Source organism: Equus caballus, chromosome 12, assembly GCF_041296265.1.
Source record: "Equus caballus isolate H_3958 breed thoroughbred chromosome 12, TB-T2T, whole genome shotgun sequence".
In the NCBI taxonomy this organism is placed as follows: domain Eukaryota; kingdom Metazoa; phylum Chordata; class Mammalia; order Perissodactyla; family Equidae; genus Equus; species Equus caballus.
Window position 1 is genome coordinate 16,661,153 of NC_091695.1, and position 24,471 is coordinate 16,685,623.

General features: G+C 34.2%; 2 protein-coding genes and 2 pseudogenes across 2 annotated transcripts; all 4 read right to left on the reverse strand.

Moving 5' to 3' along the window:
* Positions 1-347: 347 nt before the first annotated feature.
* Positions 348-1,271, reverse strand: OR4A47D (olfactory receptor family 4 subfamily A member 47D). The gene has a single exon (NM_001391852.1). The coding sequence runs from the start codon at positions 1,269-1,271 to the stop codon at positions 348-350; it is 924 nt and encodes a 307-aa protein (NP_001378781.1).
* On the reverse strand, positions 13,557-14,447 carry OR4A141BP (olfactory receptor family 4 subfamily A member 141B, pseudogene; annotated as a pseudogene).
* OR4C250BP (olfactory receptor family 4 subfamily C member 250B, pseudogene) lies at positions 19,851-20,648 on the reverse strand (annotated as a pseudogene).
* Positions 22,741-23,672, reverse strand: OR4A47 (olfactory receptor family 4 subfamily A member 47). The gene is given in 2 exon segments (NM_001391853.1): positions 22,741-22,767; positions 22,770-23,672. Coding segments are annotated over 2 exon segments (930 nt in total).
* Between the last annotated feature and the right edge of the window lie 799 nt (positions 23,673-24,471).

Sequence of the window (24,471 nt, forward strand, 5' to 3'; positions counted from 1 at the left end):
TTAAGTCTCAGAAAAAAGTAAAAAAGATAAATGCATACACTGATTAAAATTTAGTTTAACTATATAAAAATTTCCTCTCTAATGAATTACATATTATTGACTCCTTCTATATAGGCATTATGGCTTTCTAGCTGAAGTGATGAACAAGACATTGTAGACCTCACATTCTAGCAGGGAGAGAAACAGTAATTAATGGCAAAATCACATAGTTCATTCCTAAAGTGTAATTATCATAAATTCTTTGAAGAAAAGAAAGTAAGCACCAGATTTAAGAAGACTTCTACATTTCAAGGAAATGGACTCTAATGTCAAATGGCTATCTTCATGGTGGATGATGAACTTATTTACTACAAGATATGACCTTTCTTTGTCCAGAACTGCTTCATAGCATTTGTCATCTCTGAATTTCTCAGAGTGTAGATTAGTGGGTTCAGCATCGGGGTTACGACTGTATAAAACACACTCAATGGTTTGTCAATGGGGAAGGTTTTAGCAGGTCTCACATATGTGAAAATACAGGGAACAAAGAAAAAGACGACCACAGTGATGTGGGAACCACAGGTCTGGAGGGCTTTCTGCCTCCCTTTGTGACTAAGGTTCTTTAGAGAGTGCAAGATGACACCATAGGAGATGAGTAACAGGAGAAACACAATAGTGCAGATTAGTCCTCCATTGGCCACCACTAAGACACCAATGACGTAGGTGTCAGCACAGATGAGTTTCAATAAGGGGTACATGTCACAGAAAAAATGATCAATGACATTAGGGCCACAGAATGGGAGCCCATAAATAGTGCTAAGTTGAATTATTGAGTGCAGAAAACCTCCAACCCAACAGACTACCAGCAGCACGATGCAAACCCATCGCCTCATGATAACCAAATAATGCAAAGGCTTACAGATGGCCACATAGCGGTCATAGGCCATCACCAACAGAATAAACACCCCTGATCCACTAGAAAAATGTTCTGTAAAGAGCTGGATCATACAAGATTGGAAGGATATGGTACTTTCCCCAAAGAACAAGTCTGAAATCAATCTGTGGGTAATGGAAGAGGAATAAATAGCATCCATAATTGATAGGCTGGCAAGAAAAAAGTACATTGGGGAGTTCAGAGTCTTACTGAAACTTACAGTCACAACAATGAGCATGTTGCCCACCACAGTCAAAATGTAAAAGAGCAAGAACATAACAAAAAGGACTTTCTGCTCCTTTGGATTCTGTGTGAGTCCCAAGAGGACAAAGTAAGTCGCATTGTTCCTTGGTTCCATATAATCTTTATAGGTGCTGATTTTAGATATTAGAAGCACTTTACCTACAAAGCAAGAGATAAATCTTTTAAATGTATTGTAAGTTTAACATTTCATTTATTCATTTCATTATTACAATGTGTACAGAGTTTCTGTTTGTGTCAAACGTGTCATAGACACTGTGGTTACCAAGATGAATAAGACATAGTTGTCTACCCGCAGTGATTTGATATGTAATGAGGCATCAGTCAATTCTAGGTTAATGTATTTTGTCATTATAAAAATATTCACACAATGCTAAAGGTCATAGTGTATGAATATATCAATCAAACTGGAATGAGAGAAGGCTTCCCAGAGGAAGGAATGTTGTAGCTGAGTTTAAAGGAAAAGTAAAGGAACAGGACAAGATGGGAAGGGAATTCCATGAAAAAGTGAAGCATTCATAAACTCACAAAAGTGCAATGCTTGATACTCATTGAAGGTAATTTACATATTCAAAGTGAGTAGATCAAGTTATAAATGGAATGTCACTGACCTGCATTGTCTCAGTTCTCACTGAGACCACTTTCTTAGGGTCTTTAGATGGATAATTCACCTTTCTGTGACCAATAAATTCTGACGCACTTCAATTTTGTCTCCAGCCTGTATCTCTACCAGAAATTTCAAATATGTACATGCAACATCTCCAATTTTAGACATCTCTAATTGGATGCCAATTTAGTATTATAAAACTAAATCTTCAATTTTTCACAGTAATTATGTGTTCCTCTTCTCATTAAATGGTGCCACCTTCCACGTAATTTTTCAGACAACAAATCCCACAGTGTTCTTCACTCCTCTATTGCTCTCATATTACCTACTGATCCCTTTATCGATTGGATTTGGTATCAAATCCTATTGACTCTACTTTCTAACATTTCACAAATTTGATCATATCCCAGCCACTATTTTCTTCCTGGTCCACTGCAACAGTCTACTGCCAAGATTCTTCCTGTTCATTCTGCCCTCCAACAATTTCTTCTCCTGAAGCAGTGCAAACGTTCGTTTTGAAGTCTTCTGATTATATCACTCCACTGTTCAAAATTCCTATAGTGGATTCCAATCACCTACTCACTATTTAATTGTATCACATTTAGTATTTACAGTAACAAGAACTATAATCCCCATTTCATAGTTAAAGAAATTGAGGCTCAGAACATCTAATTAATTTTCCCAAGGTCCCACGTTTTTAAGGGATAAAGCTAGAATTGGACTCTGTTTTATTTATTTCAAAGTCCATTAATTTCTTACATAATGAAAAAATGCACACAATTGTGAAGCCTGTTTCCCACTATTTACTGTTACTCTTACCTTGTGCAGGCTTGTTCACAATTTGAAGGAAGAATTTTTAACTCATTCAAAGGAAGCTAGAATTCTTCATTCATCCAGTATGACAGCAGAGGACAAAAAGCTGCATTATAAGTTGAGGGTATATTTCCTTTCATTTGGCTATCTGTCCATTTTCTCCAAGGAGTTTTTTGATTATTTAGCAGATTCTTTTCACTTGCAGAACAGATAATTTAACAGGATTTCCATGATAAACACAGAAAAACAAAAATTTGTCATGTCAGGGTGATTTAAAGAAGGCAAGAAAATCCTAATTTTACATAAGAACAGATACTAGTCACTCCCCAGGGAAATATTTCTGCAGCAACTTCTTTGCTAAAACTTCAGAAGAGAAAAACATCATTCAATTGTTTAGTCCTTCTCATACCATTGTGTTGATATGGCTAGTCTATTTGAACTGAGATTTTGAGAGAATCTCTTGTGCTTTTTTTAATGTCACACTTTAAGCCTAACAAAGGACCTCCTCAAAATTTTATCAGTTCTTAAGATGATACCATCTGCTTCCCAAAGGGACAAAAAACATTGGACGTTTTATCCCTTCCAACCACATTTATCATTGATTCCTGGAATTGGCGTATGTCCAATACTAATTTTTCCTTAATTAAATTCACTGGGATTTGCCAGAAAATTTAAAAGAAGATTTATATGTAAAGGCACTACTAGTCCAAATCACATGATTGGCGTGAGAAAGATGTAACAGAGGAAAAAAAGCTTTAGAACAATTACAAGAGTATTTCCAGTCAAGAATAAAATCTCAGTCCAGTCATTTTGTTCCAGTGAAGATTACTTTATCAATATTTCCTCACTTGTCATAGCAGATTTTTATTTCCTTTTAGTTAATTCTCAATTTATTTTGCCTTGAAGTGTGATAATATATGTTAAAAAAAATTGTCACCAATTTAGATGTAATAACTGATTATTTATCCAGTGATTCATTATTTTTTAAAAATTAAGAGCACCTATTTTACGCCAATGTCAACTTAAGAAGCAAATTCACCTATTTTACCCTCAAAATAAGTTTTTTTTGGGAATAGCCAAAGGAATTGCAATTTGGGCAATTTGGGATGTGAATGCTATGGAAAACCATGGGCAAATCTGGAAAACAAAGGAGGATACTTCGCTTTTATAGAGAAAATGAGGGAGTAGAGAGGGGCTGTTCTAAACGAAAGTACCTGGGGGAAAGTAACAGTTCAGGGAAGCAATGACTTCTCCTTAGCTGAGCTGTGGCATTTCTCACTGGCTGGGCTGTTGCAGGGGAGAAGAATCTTCCCTGAGTAGTAAAGTACATCTACTTCCTGTTGAAGAAGTAAGCACAGGTCTTTTCTTATTTGGTGTATTTAAGAATGTTTGAGAGAGTGTGAGAGTGCCCCCTACAGTCTTCTGGACTCAAATTTAGTTAAGGTTTCTTTATCAACTTCTGCACCAAGAAGTGTGCTATGAGTGAGGACACAGCAATTAATAAAATAGGAAAAGCATCATGTAAAAGGTCCTTCTTGCATGGGCCTTACATTCTTATGATAAAGTCAGATAAATATAAGGGGACAGATTAATAAAGTAATTATTGTCTTATTCAGTGGTTATAAGATAACAAGCAGGGTACTGTGAGAGAAAATAAGACAAGGAATTCTACTATGGATAAGGTTATCAGAGAAGGTCTTTCTTAAATAGTGATGTTTAAGCTGAGATCCAAAGGCTAGAAAGTTGCTACCATTGGAAGCACTGTTACATGTAGTAATATTAAGTAAAAATTAATTAAGTGAGTAAAATTATCTCACCTCACAGATGACATGATTTATATGTGGAAAACTAAAAATTTCACAGGAGTTTTTATTGCAGTACTATGTCAAAAACGAGCAGTGAGAATGGTCACTCTTATCTCGTTCCTGATTTTAGTGGGAAAGATTTCAAACTTCGACTGTTGAATATGATGTTACCTGTGAATTTGTCCTATATGGCATTTATTATGTTGAGGTATATTCCTTCTAAACCCAATTTCTTGAGAGTATTTTATCATAAAAGAATGTTGAATTTCTATAGTATCTATGAATGACCCAAAAACCGTACTAAGAAAACAATTCCATTTACAATAGCATCAAAAAGAATAAAATACTTAAGAATAAACTTAACCAGGGAGGCAAAAGGCTTGTACACTAAAAACAGCAAAATGTTTCATAAAGATATTATAGTAGACACAAATAAATGGAAAGACATTCATAGACTGGAAGATTTCATATGATTAAGATGTCAAACTACCTAAAGTGGTCTTTGGATTCAATGCAATCCTTTTTAAATCCCAAAAGCGTGTTTTGCAGAAATAGAAAAATCCATCCCAGAATTCACGTGGAATCTCAAGGGACTCCAAATAGCCAAAACAAGATAGAAAAAGAAGAACAAAGTTTGAGGTCTCACACTTCCTGATTTCAAAACTTACTACAAAGCTATGGTAATCAAAACAGTGTGGTATGGGCATAAAGACAGACATACAGACTAGTGGAATAAAATAGAGAGCCTAGAAATGAATCTTTGCATATGTTTTCAATTGATATTTAGCAAGGATGCCAAGAGCATTCAATGGTGATAGGACAATCTGTTGAACAAATTGCTTTGTTAAAACTAGATATCCAGAAACAAATGAATGAAATTGAACTCTGAACTCACACCATATTCAAAAAACTAACTCAAAATGGATCAAAGAACTAAAATACTAGCTGAAACTATAAAACTCTCACAAGAAAACATAGAAGAAAGTTGGATTTGGCGATGATTGCTTGGGTATACACCAAAAGCACAACGAGAAAAGAAAAGACAGACAAATTGTACTTTATCAAAATTAAGAACTTTTGGGCATCAGATGACTCAACAGCAAGCGAAAAGACAACCCACAGAATGGCAGAAATGATTTTCAAGAAATATAGATAATAAGGTATTAATATACAAACAACTTCTACATCTCAAAACAGCAAAAAAAAACCCCAAACAACCAACTAAAAATGAGCGAAGGATTTAAACAGACATTTCTCCAAAGAAAATATATAAATGGGCAGTAAGCACTTGAAAAGATGCTTAACATCATTAGTCATTAGGGAAAGGCAACTCAAAACCATAAGAAAATGCAGCTTCATACCAATTAGTATAGATATTATAAAAAAAAAAAAAACAACAACAGAAAATAACACGTAGGAGAGAATATGGAGAAATTAGAACAATTGTACATTGCTTGTAGAAATGTAAAATGATGTAACCTCTAGGGAAATATTATAATTGTTCCTCAAAAAATTAAATAAAGAATTATCATATGTTTCAGCAGTTCCATTTTGGGTATATATCCAAAATAATGGACAGAAAAGACTCGAACACTCTGATATTTCTACACTCTGTTATTTCTACACCTATTTTAATGGCAATATTATTCACAATAGCCAGAGAGTAGAAGCAACCGAAGTGTCTACTGATAGAGAAATGTATAAACAAAACAAGGCATATGCACACAGTGGAACATTTTCAGCCTTAAAATGGAAGAAAATCCTGACACATGCTAAAACATAGATTAATCTACAATACATCATCCTAAGTGAAATAAGGCAGTCACAAAAAAACAAAGATTATGTGATTTCACTTACAGGAGGTACTTAAAGTAGTCAAATTCATAGACAGAAAGTGGAATGTTGGTTGCACGGGGCTCAGAGAGGAGAAATGTGGAATTACTGTTTAATGGGTGTGGAGATTCAGTTTGGGAAGAAGAAAAAGTTCTGGAGATGGATGGTGGTGCAGTTTATATAGCAATGTGAATTAACATAATGCCACTGGACAGGATACTTAAAACGATTAAAATCATAAATTTTGTTATGTGTGTTTTACCTCATATTAAAAATAAATTTAAAGACTAAAGTGATTTCATTAATAAGCTCCTGATGTGAACATAATAGCTCAAAGTACATGTAAAGATCTTTGACTTCAGATACACCTGGGTAATTTGCTTAAAAGGTAGATATATCAATCCAGCAACAAATCCACAAAATTAAAATCTTTATAGCTGTGTCCTTGAAGATCTGCCTTTTACAAGAACCCTAACTAATTCTGACAAAACACAGCCACAGCTTTATCAATGGAGAAGGTGTTGATTGGGTGCAAATATATAAACATGCAGGGCACAAAGACTAAGATGACCACAGTGATGTGAGAGAGACAGAAAGGGCTCTTCATCCCTCTCCAAGCTACAAGTCCTTAGGGATTACAAGATGATTACATAGGAGACTATCAGGAAGAAAAAATTTAACAAGCAGATGAATCCACTGATGGCAGCAATGAAGAGACTGAGGGTATGAGTGTCTATGCAAAGGAGTTTCAATAAAGGGTTTAAGTCACACATGGATGGTCTATGACACTGGAGCCACGGACAGACAGCCAGACAGTGCAGAGGACCTGAATGGCTGTAAAGATGAAGCCTCTGGCTCATGCCTCTAGAGAAAGGAAGGCAAGTCCCTGTCACTCATAGTACAGGGGTTCATAGCACACAGGAAATCATATGATTTCATAGCACAGGGGTTTTCAGATGGCCACATAGCGCTCATTAGGAACCACCATAGGCAGAATGATCTCAGCAGCACCAAAAGATGCCCAGCAAAGACTTCACTTGTGCACTCTCTGAAAAATATGGTTTTCCTTAAAGAAAAAGTGTGAACTAGCTTTGTAAGGGTCATGGAAGAAGAATACAGTTGTCTCTAAGGGATAAGTAACACAGGCAGGAAATGGAAGCACTACCCAAGTGTATAAAAGCGGACTTGTTAAATGAAAAAATATATTCTCTTCATGGATCATAGTTCTCTGAACTCTAAAGATATAAACTCTTCCAAAATTAATCTTCTTAAATTGAATCTTGCTGAAAATAATAACTGAACTTTGTTTTGTCACTAAACTACATTAAACTTATTTTAACTTAATTGTAAACTTACCTTTAATTTTGTTTCTATTATTTATATTATTTAAATTAAAACCTTATTTTATTTTCAACTTAATTTTGAAACATACATATGCAAGATTAGGCATAATACTGAAAAAGAAAGTAATGAGTCCTATCACATACCAAAATGCACTATATATCAAAGCAATTATATTGTATGTCAACTGGTACCTGAATAAACAGATCAATGAAATAGAGTCCTCAATTGGATCCTAATACATATGAGACTTTAGAATACAGTACTCAAGATTTCAAATACATGATGAAAAATAATTACACAACTATAAAAGAAAACCCTAAAATTTAGAACAACTAAAATTCAATCCCTATTTAACTCCTGTACCAAAATAAATTCCAGATGGATCAAAAGTGATGAAATATGGGGGAGAATTCAACTATGAATAATATAATCAGAGAAGAGCTTTCTTAAAAGGTGATGTTTAAGCTGAGATCCAAATGATAGGAAATTGCATCCATTGGAAACACTGTTACACATAGACTTTCAACTTTGAAAAGAGGTTATCAAGTTCAAGACACTAAAAGGTGAGTATACAAGGAGGTGATAGGAAAGGCAGAGAAGAAAAACTGAAATTGAAGGGATGATTAGGAAGTATACTCCAGCGCAGTACAGAGCTTAGTAAAGAATTTAAACTTTAAGTCTCCTAAATTGAGAGTAAATAGAGTCTTTTTCTTTGTCTTTAGTTTGGGAAATGTTCCATCTAAAACATTAAGAAAGTAAGATAGAAGATAGCTTTAAAAAAATGCTTTTCTAAAATTGCTACCAAATCACATGCTATACCATACTGAGAAGGTTAAGAAATATCTCAGTTATTTGTGTTTCTCTTTGAGCACTAAGCACAATGCTTACAGAGTAGGTGTTCAGTAAATATTAATTGAATATATCAATAGCTCTCTTTAGTATCAATAATTTTTCTGCTCACTCATCTGCTTGTGATTCTTTATGTCTCCCTGCTTTCTTATGTGTGGGGCAAAGAGCAACAAGGGCAACTATCTATCAGATAAAATAAAATACTTTACACAAAGCTCCATCCCCAAATGTAGTGAAAATGGAAGGTTTGTGTGACTACCCAAAATCTTTGAATGCACTCAGACATTTTGTTAGTACCCAAGATCATGTAGTATCCACTTTTCTGACACAAAATCCAAAAGACTACTTTTTCCAGATCTCCTTGACAATTGAGTGCAGACATGTGACTTGGGTTCTGCCAATCAAGATCATCTGCACAAGTCTTCAAATCGGAAATTAGTTATCTGAGCCTGTGTTCTTGTATGATGTCAGAGTCAGAGTGGTTTGTAAGTCAGCACAGAGGTGGCACCTTCACAGTTAGCCAGTGTCAGCATGGTCATGGTGTCAGCAGAGGCAGCATCTCCTTTAGGATGCCAGTCCTGTCAGATGTACTTCCACAAATTGCTCCTTGTCGCTCTCACTAGATTCTGCGCTGTAGCCCTTCCTAAGATTCTTTATGCCTTAATTTCATATACTAAATCCCTTCCAGTTAAACTTTCTAGATATAATTCTATCTATTCAGATAAGAACTATGACATACACAAAACTAATCTAAAATTCTCCATTTCAATTTATCACCAAGGTAGAAAGTCATCAATTTCAGAAGCATTCCTGTTAACTTCTTTTTATAAATTCATTTATCAGAAAATATTTTACATGGAGATGATGGCAATTTATTGAGTAAATATTTATTAAGTATTTAGTCTGTGCAAATCTCTGTTTTAGGTGCTTGGAGATGTGGTAGTGAACAGAATAAGCAATGCCTCTACTTTTATAGAGTTTATATTCTAGTTGGAATAAACAATAAACAGATAAATCAGATAATGAAAATGCTGTAGAGAAAATTAACAGATTGTTTGATAGTAACTCAAGGAGAAAGAGGATGGCTTTACATCATTGGTTAAGAAAGACCTCTCTTAGAAGGTGGCAGTTGGACTAAGATTGAGTGATGATAATGAGCCAGTCATATGGGCCTCTAGATGACAAGCATTTTGGGAATAAAGAAGAACCCTAGCTAAGCCCTAGCTAAGAATGAAGCCTCGGAACAGAAACATAGGCAACGTGGGAGAGAGTGATACTGGACAAGTTCAAGGAGACATGTATTCGAGTGAGGAGCAATTGAGCACAGTCTTATAATCTATGAAAAGGCCATTTATATTTTAGTGTATATTTGATTAAACAGATAACTTTCTTTCCACAAATATGCTTAACTCAGCATGTTGAAATAATATTTTCTGGAATATATATAATATATGTTTACGTGCGTGTGTGTATGTTGTAATGTTTTATTTAGCTGCATCCTGATTTTAGTTAGTGCTGAATTCATTACAATAAACTTAAGGTTGCTCAGTGATCTTTGAGTCAGAAGAGACAAGAGTAGTTCATGATATTCACCCAAATCAGATAAAATTCCCATTCCGCAAACAGAAATTACTATTAGTGCTTTTGCTCATGAACTTCAGCTCATTATCTCTCATTCCTTGACATGGTTGATAAATGCTGTAAATTCTTGGTCTTGGGTCTTCTTTCAACACCCAATCTAAAGTGGACCCTTGCCTTCTGCGTCACTCTGTATCACATCACTGCGTTCTTTTGTAAGAACTTTTCACACCTTCATCTTTTTTGTGGATGTTTACTTATTCATTGCTTATCTCTCCCCACTAGAAACTGTTTCTTTATTCAGGTATGTGTCATTAATGTAACATTTACCATAGTGTTTAAGAGTGCAAGCTCTAAAGTGAAACTTCATCGGTTCAAATCCTACCTCAGGTATTTGCCAGCTCTGTGACCTTGGTAGGTTATTTAAGTTTTCCAAACCTCAGTTAATTATTTCTGGAGAACAGGGAGAATTGTAGGTACTTCATAAGTCTCTGGCGAGGATTATACAAAGCAATTCTTTCATAGCATGTGCCACATTATAGTACGTAAATAATAGGCTTTAATACAATTATAATTATGCCACATCTTTCTTATTTGACATTAAAAATTTCATTCAGTTATGAGGTTTTCTTTAACCTGATTTTAATTTGGATGCCATTGACATTATTAAAGTAAATTATTCAGAGTTAATCTCATCTATCTTATATTAGAAAATAAATCACAGAGTTCAAAAAAGCCAGACAAATTGGACACTGATGTAGAAGTGAGGGAGGCAACAAAAACAGTGACATTAATTAAGCACCTACTGAGTGCCAGACATTGTCCGAGAGGCTTTGCATACATTATCTCTTCTAATGCATAAAATAAATATAATAATAATAAAGTATTACTATTGTATTATATTTAATAACTGAAATTAAAATGGGACTGAGTTTGGGACACACATGTAGTGTTGCATTAACTAGTGAGATGGAACACAATCTTGATTCAGTTGACTCCAGACTACCAAATGCTTCCACCTTATCTGAAACTCTCCTGCTTACAGGACTTCCAGAGGCTGAATAATGACCCGAAGACTCCATACACAAGTATTTGAACTTTAAGTAAAACATATGTTGGTCATAATTTGGGTTAGTTTGATCATACAAGAGGGTACTTTTTTCACTTAGAAAGATAAAGAGAGGGCAAGATCCAATCCCAACTGGAAATTAGGTCAGTACAAGTTAGTACTTTTTGTTTTTACAAACACTTTTATAATGTTTTCTATGTGTCAGGCACATTTATAAGTACTTACCAAATATTAAATTGTTTATATGGCTCAATGACTTTATGAGATAAGTACTATCATTACTGTTTTTATAGACGAAGAAAATGTGGCATAGGGAGTTTTAAAAATTTCCCAGGTCACGTTCAAACCCAGGAAATCTGATTCCATAACCTTCTCTTAACCACCGCGCCATACTATGTTCTCTAAAAATTATCTCACTTTATTTTGTCAGTTTGTATGCTGGTTGCCTTCTCGCTTGGCTTCAGATTCACAGCAAAATGACCCTTTGGCCACGCACAAAGAACCTGTCAGGAGAAAATCAGACCCACAATTGGCTCAGCCCCAAGAACATGGAGGCCCTGGACAAATGTATATTAGAAAACCGGGAGACAGAGGTTCAGTAATAGCCAAGGAGGTTGGAAATCATTCCAGTCCTCAAGAGCCTCTTAAATGACAGTCAGCTTTCAAAACATTCTTCACAACAGGAGGATGCAGAGTACCATTTCTTCTAAATCTCACAAAAAGTTTAGATTGATGGATATTTCTGTTGTACTTTTGAAGACTCCAGTAATAAAGAATGTTCATAATAACTGACAATTATTAAGCATTCAGTGGTACTAAGAGCTTTACAAGGATTACTTATTTGATCCAGGTAAGATCTAGATCATTACTCTTTAATTGAATCCTCAGTATGCTGTGGTTTGCAAAAATTCACACTATAAATGGAAAATTAAGTCTCAGGGCTGTTTCACTCAAACAATGTGCTCTAGTATTTCTAATCATATCATATTATATAATGATGAGAATGCTCATAATCATGAATCATTCTAATATACTTACTCCTATCATCTACTTCTCCTAAATGTTCTTACAAAAATTATACGGAAAATCTTGTTCACACAGCAAAACCATGAGAAAAAGGCTCTCAATGAGAATGACTAGTTAAGACAACTATAACAATGACTTTTAGTCCAATTAATATGGCAAGAATAATGGTAAAACTTCCCTTTGGGGGCAGAAAGAGAAAAAAGGAGTCAGCCCACGTGTGGCAGAAGATTGGGAAGTAGAAGAAAAATATATGGAGAATACAGACCTACACCATTTCTATGCACTCAGATTTTTTGTTTTGTAATTGCAAAGACAATGAGCTTGCTTTGAATGATTTATGAAAATTTGAGCATTTCGTGATTCTCAAAACTTTATCTGTGAAGGGTGCTTCCCAAGAAATGCCTTGATAATGTGCCTCTAGCAAAAGATGACAGATTAGGATGTTCCAGGTCCTAGATTCCCCACAGAAACATGAGGAAAACCACTGAACTGACTAAAATAACATTATAGGAGCTTGAGAAACTAGTCACAGATATCAGCAACCAAATATCCAGTCAATAAAAAGCCACATTCAAATGATGGGATATTATGGCATGGCTTATGGCAAAGTTTATTACTTGAAGAATCTTACAGAATATATGACTGCATCTAAAGAAGTGGAAGACTCTGATGAGGGATGAGTAGGAAGTTGATTCTAATACTATTACCATTTTTGTATGGATTCTGTATTAATTTTTAATTTATATTAATTAATTAGTAATATTTAAAATACATAAATATAAAAGTAAGTATTAATTTAATTCATTATTAAATTTTATTACCTTAAATCCAATATTATTAAATAAATTAAATTAATAAAAATAAAATTTATTGATTGATGTAATATTTATTATCTATTGCACTTTCAATTTTTATTTAAAAAGTAAAAATATGACACTAAAAAGCTCATATATAATGTAGATGAAATGGAAAAAATAGAATGGGTTACATAGCATTAAATTCTTTGACTAGTACAATAAATAGAATGAAGATAAAGGACAAGAATCTGACTAAATACAAAATTAAGAACTATAAGAAAGTTATAATAGTAAATGCAGAAATTAAATAATAGCATGACTGTATAGAAATTTCATTGACTAATTAATTACATATTATTTACTGATTCCCTGCTGTACATGCATTTCACATTTCTAGCTACAGAGTTAAGACATAGCGCTTACATTCTAACAGGGAAACTGTTATTAACAGAATGTATAATTAATTCTTTAATTATAATTAAAGTTCATTTTATGTACATATTAGTTATATATATTTACTAGATAATTATAGTACATTCTTTAATTATAATTATCATAGATCCTGTGGAGAAAAGTTTGCATCACTTTTAAGAAAATTTCTGCATACTAAGGGGATTCACCTTAACGTCAAAGGACTTCATGGTGAATGGCAAACTTAATTATTACCAGATATTACTTTTCTTCTCCAGAGCTTCTTCATAGTATTTCTCATCTCTGAATTTCTCAGAGTAGATTGGTGGATTAAGCATGGAAGTTATGATTGTATAAAACACGCTAAGTAATTTTTCAATGGGGAAGGTCTCTACAGTTCTTGCAAATCTGAAAATACAGGGAGCAAAGAAGAAGACACCACAACCATGTGGGAACCACAGGTCTATAGGGCTTTCCACCTCCCTTCCTAAAGTTCTTTAAAGAGTGAAAGATGACACCGTAAGAGATGAGTAACAACAAAAAGAAGGGTGCAGATTAATCCTCCATTGGCCACCACTAAGACACTAAATGACATAGGTGTCAGTACAGATGAGTTTCAATAAGGGGTACATGTCACAGGCAAAGTGATCAACGACATTGGAGTCACAAAATGGAAGCCCATAAATAGTGCAAAGTTGAATTACTGAGTGCAGAAAACCTCCAACCAAACACACTGCCGGCAGCACAACTCACACCCAATGCCTCATGATAATGAACAAATGCAAAGTCTTAAGCATGGTCACATAGGGGTCGTAGGTCATCACCAATGGAAGTAAGTGTCCTGTAAAGAGCTGGGCCATACAAGATTGAAAAAAATCTGTTTGTCCCAAAGAACAAGTCTGAAGTCAATCTGGTGGTAATGACTGAAGAAAAAATGGCCTCTAGAAATGATATGGTAGAAGAAAAACTCCATCAGAGAGTTCAGTATCTTGCTGACAATTACAGTCACAATAATGAGCATGTTGCCCACCATGGCCAAAATATAGAAGAGCAAAAATGTGATACAAATGACTTTCTGCTCTTTTGGATTCTGTGTGAAGCCCAAGAGGACAAAGTAAGTCACATTGTTCCTTGGCTCCATCTAACCCTTATAGGTGCTGACTTCAGTTATTAGAAGCACTTTACCTATAGAAAAAGAGTGAAAACTTTTAAATGTGTTATAAGTTTAATCTTATATTAAGTCATTCAATTAAAAAACTCTGTATGGAGTATCTATTTGTGTCAAATATCTCTTAGACATTGTGGTCACCAAGTTGAATAAAACATAGCTGCCTACCCTCCGTGATATGATGCATAATGAAGGATCAGTCAATTCCAGATCAATGTAATGAGTGCCATTATAAAAATATTCACACAGTGCTAAGGGTCACAGTGTAGGAAGATGCCAGTCACACTGGAATCAGAGAAGGCTTCCCAGAGGAAGCATTGCTTTAGCAGAGTTTTAAATGAACATGAAAAAAGGGAAGATGGGAAGGGAATTCGATGAAAATGTGCACCATTCGTAGAGTCACAAAATTGTAATACTTGAGACCATTTGAAGGTAATTTACATACTCAAAATGCATAGATCAAATAATGAATGGAAAGTCACTGCCCTGGATTGTCTTAGATCTCTTCGAGACCTCTTCTTAGAACCTTTGGATGGATAGTCCACCTTTTTGAAACCAATCAATGCTGAAGCCCTTCAGTTTTGTGTCTCCAGCCCCTATCTCCCCACAAATTTTCAAGCGTGTATATGCAACATCTCCAATTTTGGACATCTCCAATTGGATATCGATATAGTACTTATAAAACTAAATTTTTCACAAAATTAGAGATGAGGAACACCAATAAACATAAATATTCCTCATCTCATTAAATGATACCACCTTTCATGTAATTGTTCAGACAATAAATTTCACAGCTCTTTCAGTCCTTTGTTGCTCTCATATTACTTAGTGATACATTTAACAAGCCCTGTTGACTCTGGTTTCTAATATATCACATATTTGATCATTTCCCAGATTTTCTTCCTGGCCCACTGAAATAGCCCCCTGCCAAGACTCTCCAGGCTCTTTCCGTCCTCCAACAATTTCTTCCCCTGAAGTACCACAAGGGGTCCTTGTAAAGTCTTATTGTGAACATATCACTCCACTGTTCGCAACACCTGCAGTGGATTCCAATCACATGCTCACAATTTAATGTATCACATTTAATATTTACAGTAACAAGAACTTTAATCCCCATTTCACAGTTGAAGATACTGAGGCTCAGAGTATATAATTAATTTCCCCATGGTCACACATTTTTAAGTGAGAAAACTAAGCCTGGAATGCAAGGTTGATTTATTTCAAAATGATTTAGTTTCTTACTCAATGAAGAAATTCACAAAATTTTGAAGCTTGGTTCCCACTATTTACAGTTATTCTTACCTCGTGGAGGCTTGTTCACAGTCTGGAGGAAGAGTAGTTAACTCACTCATAGGGACCTGTTATTCTTCTTTCACTCAGCATGAGAACAGAGGACAAAAAGCTGCATTATTACTTGAGGATATATTTTGCTTCATTCGGTTGTCTGTCCATTTTCTCCATGGAGTCTTCTGGCTATTCTAGAGATAATTTTTATGTGCACCACACGTTTTTAAAAAGAATTTCCACTGTGTACAGGGAAAAACAAAAGTTTATCATTTAGGATAATTTACAAAAAAGACAAGAAACTCCTAAGTTTATATTAGAAGATAGCGACTGGCCATTTCCCAGAAATTTTTTCTGGAGTAGCATCTTTCCTATTAACTTCAAAATAGAAAAATGCGATACAATTGTTTAGCTCTTCTCATTCTATCATGATGGGATAGCCGGATTATTTGACTTGAGATTTTTGAGAGATATTCTTGTGCGCTACTAGGCCAAATCACATAATTAATATCAGAAAGATCTAACATGGGGAAAAAATAGCTTTAGAACCATTGTGAGACTGCCGCCAGTCAAGAATAAAATTTCAGCCAAGTTGTTTTGTTCCAGTGAAGATTAGTTTACCAAGTATTTTCCCACTTGCCATAGGAAATTTTTCTTTTCTTATATTTAATACTCAATTTATTCTGCCTTGAGGTGTGATAACATGTTTAAAAAAAAGTTACCAATTTAGATGTAATAACTGATTATTTATCCAATTATTAATTATTTTTTAATTAAGAGCATCTAATTTATGCCATTGCCAACTTAAAAAGCAAATTCACCTGTTATTTTACCCTTAAAATCAGTTTATTTGGGAATAGCCAAAAGAACTACAATCTAGGATATGCATGCTACAGTGAGCCATAGACAAATTGATAAAACAAAGGAAGGGAGCTCCTTTTACACAGAGAAAGTTGGAGTAGACAGGGGCTGTTCTAAAAGAAACACCACTGGGGGAAAGTGACAGTTCAGAGAGGCAATGACTTATCATAGGCTGAGCTGCAGCATTTCCCAATGGAAGGGCTGTTGCCCGATGGGAAGAGAAATCTTCCTTCAATAGTAAAGTAGTTTTACTTCCTGTTGCATATGGAAGCATAGGCTTCTTCTTCTTTGATGTAACTCAGAATGTATAAATAGTAAGTTAAAGCTCCCACTACAGGCCTTCTCAATTCCGGTTTAGTTAAGGTTTCTTTGATTAATTTCCACATCAGGAACTGTGCTATGAGTGAGAACACAGCAAATAATAAAGCTGGGGGGAAAAAACAGGTAAAAGGTCCTTCCTACATGGGCCTTATATTCTTATGATAGAATCAGACAATCAATAACAGCATGATGTAATAAAGTAATTATAGTCTTATTCAGTGCTTATAAGACAACAAAGAGGGTAAGAGTTAGAAAATAAGAAGGAGAATTCTACTATGGATGAAGTTATCAAAGAAGGTCTTTCTTGGAAGGTGATGTTTAAGTGAGATACAGAGGATTGGAACCTGCTACCATTGGAAGCATTGTTTCATGTAGTAAGGCTAAGTAAAAATTAATTAAGTAAGGAAAATTACTTCACCTGAGATATGACATGACATATAGAAAACTAAAAATTGCACAGGAATTCATGTTGCAGTACCACGTTGAAAAAAATTGGTGAGGGTGGACACTCTTATCTTGTTCCTGATTTTAGTGGGAAAGTTTTTTAAACTTTCACTGTTGAATATGATGTTACCTGTGAATTTGTCTTATTTGGCATTTATTATATTGAGGTACATTCCATCTATACCCAATTTTTGGGAGCTTTCTATCATAAAAAGATGTTGAATTTCCACACCATCTATGAGCAACCTGAAGAGGAAATTAAGAAAATAATTTCATTTGCAAAAGTATTAAAAACAATAAAATACTTAAGAATAAACTTAACCAAGGAAGCAAAAGGATTGTAAACTGAAAACTAGAAAATGTTGATGAGAGATATTATAAAAGACACAAATAAATGGAAAGACATTCATGTATTGAAAGATTTAATATTGTTAAGATGTCAAACTACCTAAAGTGATCTATGGATTCAGTGTAATCCCTATTAAATCCCAAAAGTGTGTTTTGCAGAAATAGAACAATCTATCCTAAAATTCACATGGGATTTCAAGAGTCCAAATAGCCAAAGCAATCTTGAAAAAGAAAAATATTGTAAGAGGTCTCACACTTTCTGATCCTAAAACTTGCTACAAGGCTGTGGTAATCAAAACAGTGTGGTATTTGCATAAAGGCAGACATATAGACTAATGGAATAAAATAGAGAGTCTAGAAATAAACCTTTGCTTATGCTTTCAAATTATTTTTGACATGGACGCCAGGAGCATTCACTGGGGGAAGAACAACCTGTTCAACATATGGTGTCATGAAACTAGATATCCACAAGCAAGGGAATGAAACTGAACACTTAACTTACAGCATATACAGAAATTAACTCAAAACGGATTAAAGACCTAAAATACTAGTTGAAACCAGAAAACGTTTAGAAGAATATGTAGAAGAAAAGCTTCATAATGTGGAATTTGACAATGATTTCAGGGTATGTCACTAAAAGCAGAGGCAAGCAAAGAAAAAATAGTTGAATTGTACTTTATCAAAATTAAGAACTTTTGTACATCAAATGACACTACAATAGAATAAAAAGGCAATCCACAGGTTGGAGGAAATGATTTGCAAACAATACATATGATAGGGCAGTAATGTGTAGAATATATAAATAACTTCTACATCTCAATAACAACATAAAAAGCCAAAAACCAATTTAAAATAAGCAAAGGATTTGAATAGACATTCTCTAAAAAGGATATAAAATGGCCAGTAAGCACATGAAAAGATGATTAACATCAATAATCATTATGGAAATACAAATCAAAACTATAATAAAATACCAGTTCATATCCATTAGGATAGCTATTACATATATTTTTTTAAAACCCAGAAAATAAAACATGTAAGAGAGCATGTGGAGAAATTGGAACAATTGTGTGTTGCTGGTGGGAATATAAAATGATTTAGCTGCTATGGAAAACATTATGGTAGTTCCTCAAATAATTAAACAAAGAATAGTCATATGATTCAGCATTTCTATATTTCGATATATATTCGAAATAATCGGAAGCAGGGACTCAAACCCCTGCTATTTCTACCCTACCATTTTCCTGGGAGTACTATTTACGATAGCCAGAAAGTAGAACCAACTGAAGTGTCTTCTGTTAGATAAGTGCATAAACAAAATGAGGTAAATACATACAATGGAATATTATTCAGCCTTGAAAAGGAAGGAAATACTGACACATGCTAAAACATAGATTAACCTGTATTATCCTAAGTAAAATAAGGCAGTCACAGAAGGACAGATATTGTATGATTTCACTTACATGAGTTACTTAAAGTAGTCAAATTCATAAATAGAAAGTAGAATGTTGATTGCCTGGTGCTCAGAGAGATGGAATGGGGAATTATTGTTTAATGAGAGGGGAGTTTCAATTTAGGAAGATGAAACAGTTCTGGAGATTAATGGTGGTGATGTTTACATAACAATATTAATTAACATAATATCACTGAATGGAGACTTACCATGGTTAAAATTGTAAATTTGGTTATATATATTTCAATGCAATTTAAGAAGATTTGAAAACTAAGGTGACTATTAATAGGCTCATGATGTGAACACAACAGCTCAAGGCATATGCAAAGATCATTGGCTTCAGATACACCTGAATAATAGGTTTAAAAGGTAGATATGCCAATCTAACATCAAAACTATAAAATTAAAATCTCTATTGCTGTGTTCTGAGAATCTGCATTTTACAAGAACCCTAACTAATTCTAACAGTGAATCAAAGTCTGAAAACCAACTGGGCAATACATAAATCTAAAAAGGATATGTTTATAATGACAAATAATTTCCTGCCTGGACCTTTTCTCAGAGTGCTTATAGGTCAACATCAACATACTTTTGACAAATAGTATTCATTTTGCCCTGAACCATAGACATTATCTTCTTTCCTCTTCTCCATTTAAAGGATAAAGTCATTTTATATTGTCATGATCATGTCTCAAAGTCACTGTTTTACTCAAGAACTCCCTCATAGCATTTTTCACCTCTAAGTTTTGAGTGTGTAGGTTTAAGAAATTTAACAAGGGAGTTATCATGGTAAAAAACACAGCCACAGCTTTATCAATGGAGAAGGTGGCGATTGGGTGCAAACATATAAACATGCAGGGCACAAAGACTAAGTTGACCAGAGTAATATGAGAGACACAGATGTAGAGGGTGTCGCATCTCCTCTCCAAGCTATAGATCCTTAGGGAGCACAAGATGACCACATAGAAGACCTTCAAGAGGAAAGAAAAAATAATAGGCAGATGAGCCCACTGTTGGCAGCAAAAGGAGACCCAGGGTACAAGTGTCCATGCAGATGGGTTTCAACAAAGGGTTTAAGTCACACATGGAAGGTCTATGATATTGGAGCCACAGACAGGCAGCCAGACTGTGAAGATGATATGAATGGTTGTAAGGCAAAGCCTCTGGCTCATGCCATTCAAAAGAGGAAGCCACATCCCTGTCACGCATGATGATTTCATAGTACAGGGGTTTGCAGATGGCCACGTAGTCGTCACTGGCAACCGCCATAAGCAAAATGATGTCAGCAGCACAAAAAGTTGCACAGTAAAGACCTGATCCATGCACTTCCTGAAAGAAATGGTTTTTCTTACAGCAAAAGTGTCAGCTAACATTTTAGTGGTCATGAGTGAAGAATAGCAGCAATATATAAGGAATAAGTAGCACAGGCAGAAAAAGGAAGCACTGCCAAGGATATAAGACATGACTTGTTAAATGGATCTATTCTGTTCTTGGATAACAGTTTTCAATAATCTAAAGATATATAACTCTTCCTAAGTTAACTTTCTTAAATTGAATCTTATTGAAAATAATAACTGCACTTTTTTTTGTGACTAAACTATCTTTAACTTATTTTAACTTACCTGTAAACTTATTTTAATCATATTATTTATCTTGTTTAAATTTAAATTTATTATTTTATGTTAAACAATTTTGAAACATAAATCATGTAAGACTAGGCATAATTCTAAAAAGTAATTCTAACGAGGGACTGCTAGTCTTATCATATATGAAAATGTTATATATCAAAGCAATTATATTGTGTCAATTGGAACGTGAATAAAGAAATCAATAAAACAGAATAGAGTCCTCAACTGGATCCACATACACAAGAGACTTTAGAATACAATAGTCGGGATTTCAAATCAATATAAAAAAGATAATTATGCAACTATAAAAAACAACTAAAATTTATAAAAACAGCTAAAATTAAATCCCTATTTAACTCCTATATAAGGATAAATTCCAGATGAATCAAAAGTTTTAATATAAGACCACAAAAATCTTAAAAAATTAAATGCTAAAATATTCTTGTAGAATATTTTGGTAAGAGTGAAATAGAGGTCTTTTTAAGCAAGATTCAAAAACCAAAAACATACAAAGTGTAAGGAAAAAAATTTTACATAAAAGAGCATTTTACATAGCGTAAAAAATGTAAAAACTGAGCACAAGCCAGAAAAACAATAATTGCATATACAATAGTAAAAGGGGTCATTTTTAATTATATAATTAATGTTAGCTCATAGAAATCAGTGTGGAGAAGACCAACAATGGAATGAAACAGAAAAAACATATGAATAGATAATTTACAGAAAAAGAAATGAAAGTCATAATATACGTGGAAAGATGCTCTAACTCAATAATGTAAAAAGGATTCTGATTAAAGTGTTAAAATAAAATAACTGTAGTCAGATTGTTATGTGCCATAAATATTTGTCAGGTACTGGTTGTTGAGAATGTGGAGGAAAATATTCTGCCAGACTGTGAGCAGGAGTGCAACAGTTAGCACAAACTCAAGGGTGGCAGTTTGGCACTAACTATGAATACCAACACTTTATAAACCTATACTATCTGACCATTGATTCAAATACATACTTTGACAGTTTCACTTCTAGGAATTCTTCCATGCACATATTCAAAAACGCATATTTACTGCAAAATTATTTGTCATAGCAAAAGTTGAGGAACACCATGAAGAGGAATGGATACATTAATTTTAGTATATATTTATAAGACAGTATCATACAGTATGAGAAAAACTAAGAGATCTATATGGACTTGTATGGAAATGTCTTCAAGATGTTCCATAGTTAAAGTAAACATTTACACACAAAGAAAAAAAATTATTATAGTTAAATATATTTGCATTTGCAAAGACCATTACCTGATGAAACTTAAGAAACAAATTAAGTTACTGCCTCTGGGGAAGAGGACTGGAGACTATAATGAGTGATAAATGAGAAATTTATTCTACACTTTATCACATTTTGCATGGGTTTTATTTTTACTATTTATCTGTCACACTTCAATGTTTCTTTAAAACAGTAGAATTATTACACTAAAAATTTTGTATACAATGCAACTGTATTTATTAGAGAAGAAAATCTATACAGCGTAAAATATCTTAATTACTAAAATAAAAAGAATTAACTAAATGAGAAGAACCTAAATAAAAATAATATTCTCAGAAAAAAGTGAAAAACATCAATGAAATAATTGATTAAGATTAGTGTAACTATATAAATTTTTTCTCACTAATTCATTACATATTATTGACTCCTTGCTACATAGTCATTACAGCTTTCTAGGTGAATTGATAAACAAGACATTATAGTCCTTACATGCTAGCAGGGAGAGAAACTGTTATTAATAGCACGATCACAGCATTCATTTTAAAGTTATAATTATCATACGTTATTTGAAAGAAGGAAATCCAGCATTGGATTTAAGAAGACATCGGCATTCCAAGGAAATGGACTCTAATGTCAAATAACTCTCTTGTGGTGGAAGATGCACTTATTTACCACAGGATATGACATTTCTTCTCTCAAGAGCTTCTTCATAGCATTAGTCATTTCTGAATTTCTCAGAGTGTAGATTAATGGGTTCAGCATGGGCGTTATGACTGTGTAAAACACACTCAGTAATTTGTCAATGGGGAAGGTCTTAGCAGGTCTCATATACATGAAAATACAGGGAACAAAGAAGAAGACAACCACAGTGATATGGGAACCACAGGTCTGGAGGGCTTTCCACTTCCTTTCCTGACTTAAATTCTTCAAAGAGTGCAAGATGACACCATAAGAGATGAGTAAGAGGAGAAATACAATAGTGCAGATCAATCCACCATTGGCCGCAACTAAGAATCCAATGACATAGGTGTCAGTACAGATGAGTTTCAATAAGGGGTACATGTCACAGAAAAAATGATCGATGACATTGGGGCCACAGAATGGGAGCCCATAAATAGTGCTAAGTTGAATTACTGAGTGCAGAAAACCTCCAATCCAGGAGACTACCAGCAGTGCAATGCACACCCATTGCCTCATGATGACCAAATAATGCAAAGGCTTACAGATGGCCACATAGCGGTCATAGGCCATCACCAGCAGAAGAAAGACCTCTGATCCACCAAAAAAGTGCTCTGTAAAGAGCTGAGCCATACAAGATTGGAAGGATATGGTATTTTCCCCAAAGAACAAGTTTGAAATCAGTTTGGGGGATATAGATGAGGAATAAATGACATCTATAAATGACAAGCTACCAAGAAAAAAGTACATTGGTGAGCCCAGGCTCTTACTGAAAGTTACAGTCACAACAATGAGCATGTTGCCTATCATGGTCAAAATATAGAAGAGCAAGAACATTAAAAAAAGAACTGTCTGCTCCTTTGTATTCTGCGTGAGACCCAAGAGGACAAAGTAAGTCACATTGTTCCTTGGTTCCATTACCTTGGTTCCATCTATTCCTTATAGGTTTTGACTTCAGATATTAGAAATAGTTTACCTATAGAACAAAAGGAAAAAAAAAAACTTTAAATGTATTGTACGCTTTATCTTTTTTATTTACTTAATCAAAAAATGAGCACGGAGAATCTATTTGTGTCAAATCTGTCATAAACATTGGGATCACCAAGTTGAATAAGACATGGCTTGCTATTTCAGTGACTTGATACATGATGAGGGGTCAGGCTATTGCAGGCCAATTTCATGTGTCACTATAAATATCTTCATGTGTCACGATAAATGTCTTCATGTGGGCTGAGAGTTCACAGCACAAGATCTAAATCAACATGGAATCTGCAAAGGCTTCCCAGAGGAAGCATTCATTCAGCTGAGTTTTAAAGGGAAAGCGAGAGAAAAGAGGATGAAAGGGAATTCCATGAGAAGATGCACCATGTATAAAGTCACAAAAGTTTGATCCTTAAGTGAAGAGTCACTTAAGATAATTTACATCTTCAAAGTGAGGAGAACAATTTATGAATGGATCTGTGTATATAACTACCTAATCAATATCTCCAATGGATATCAATTTAGTATTTTATAAATTTGTTTTAATTTTTCACAATAAATCTATTCCTTACCAGATGTTCTTCATCTCATTACATGGTGCAAAGTATTTTAATGAAACAAAATGTTAACATTGCAAGAACACCTATCTTTGTTATGAGGAACTATATATCAGATGCTATGCTCATGTTTACACTGATCTTTTATTTATACAGAAACATATATACTTACAAATATG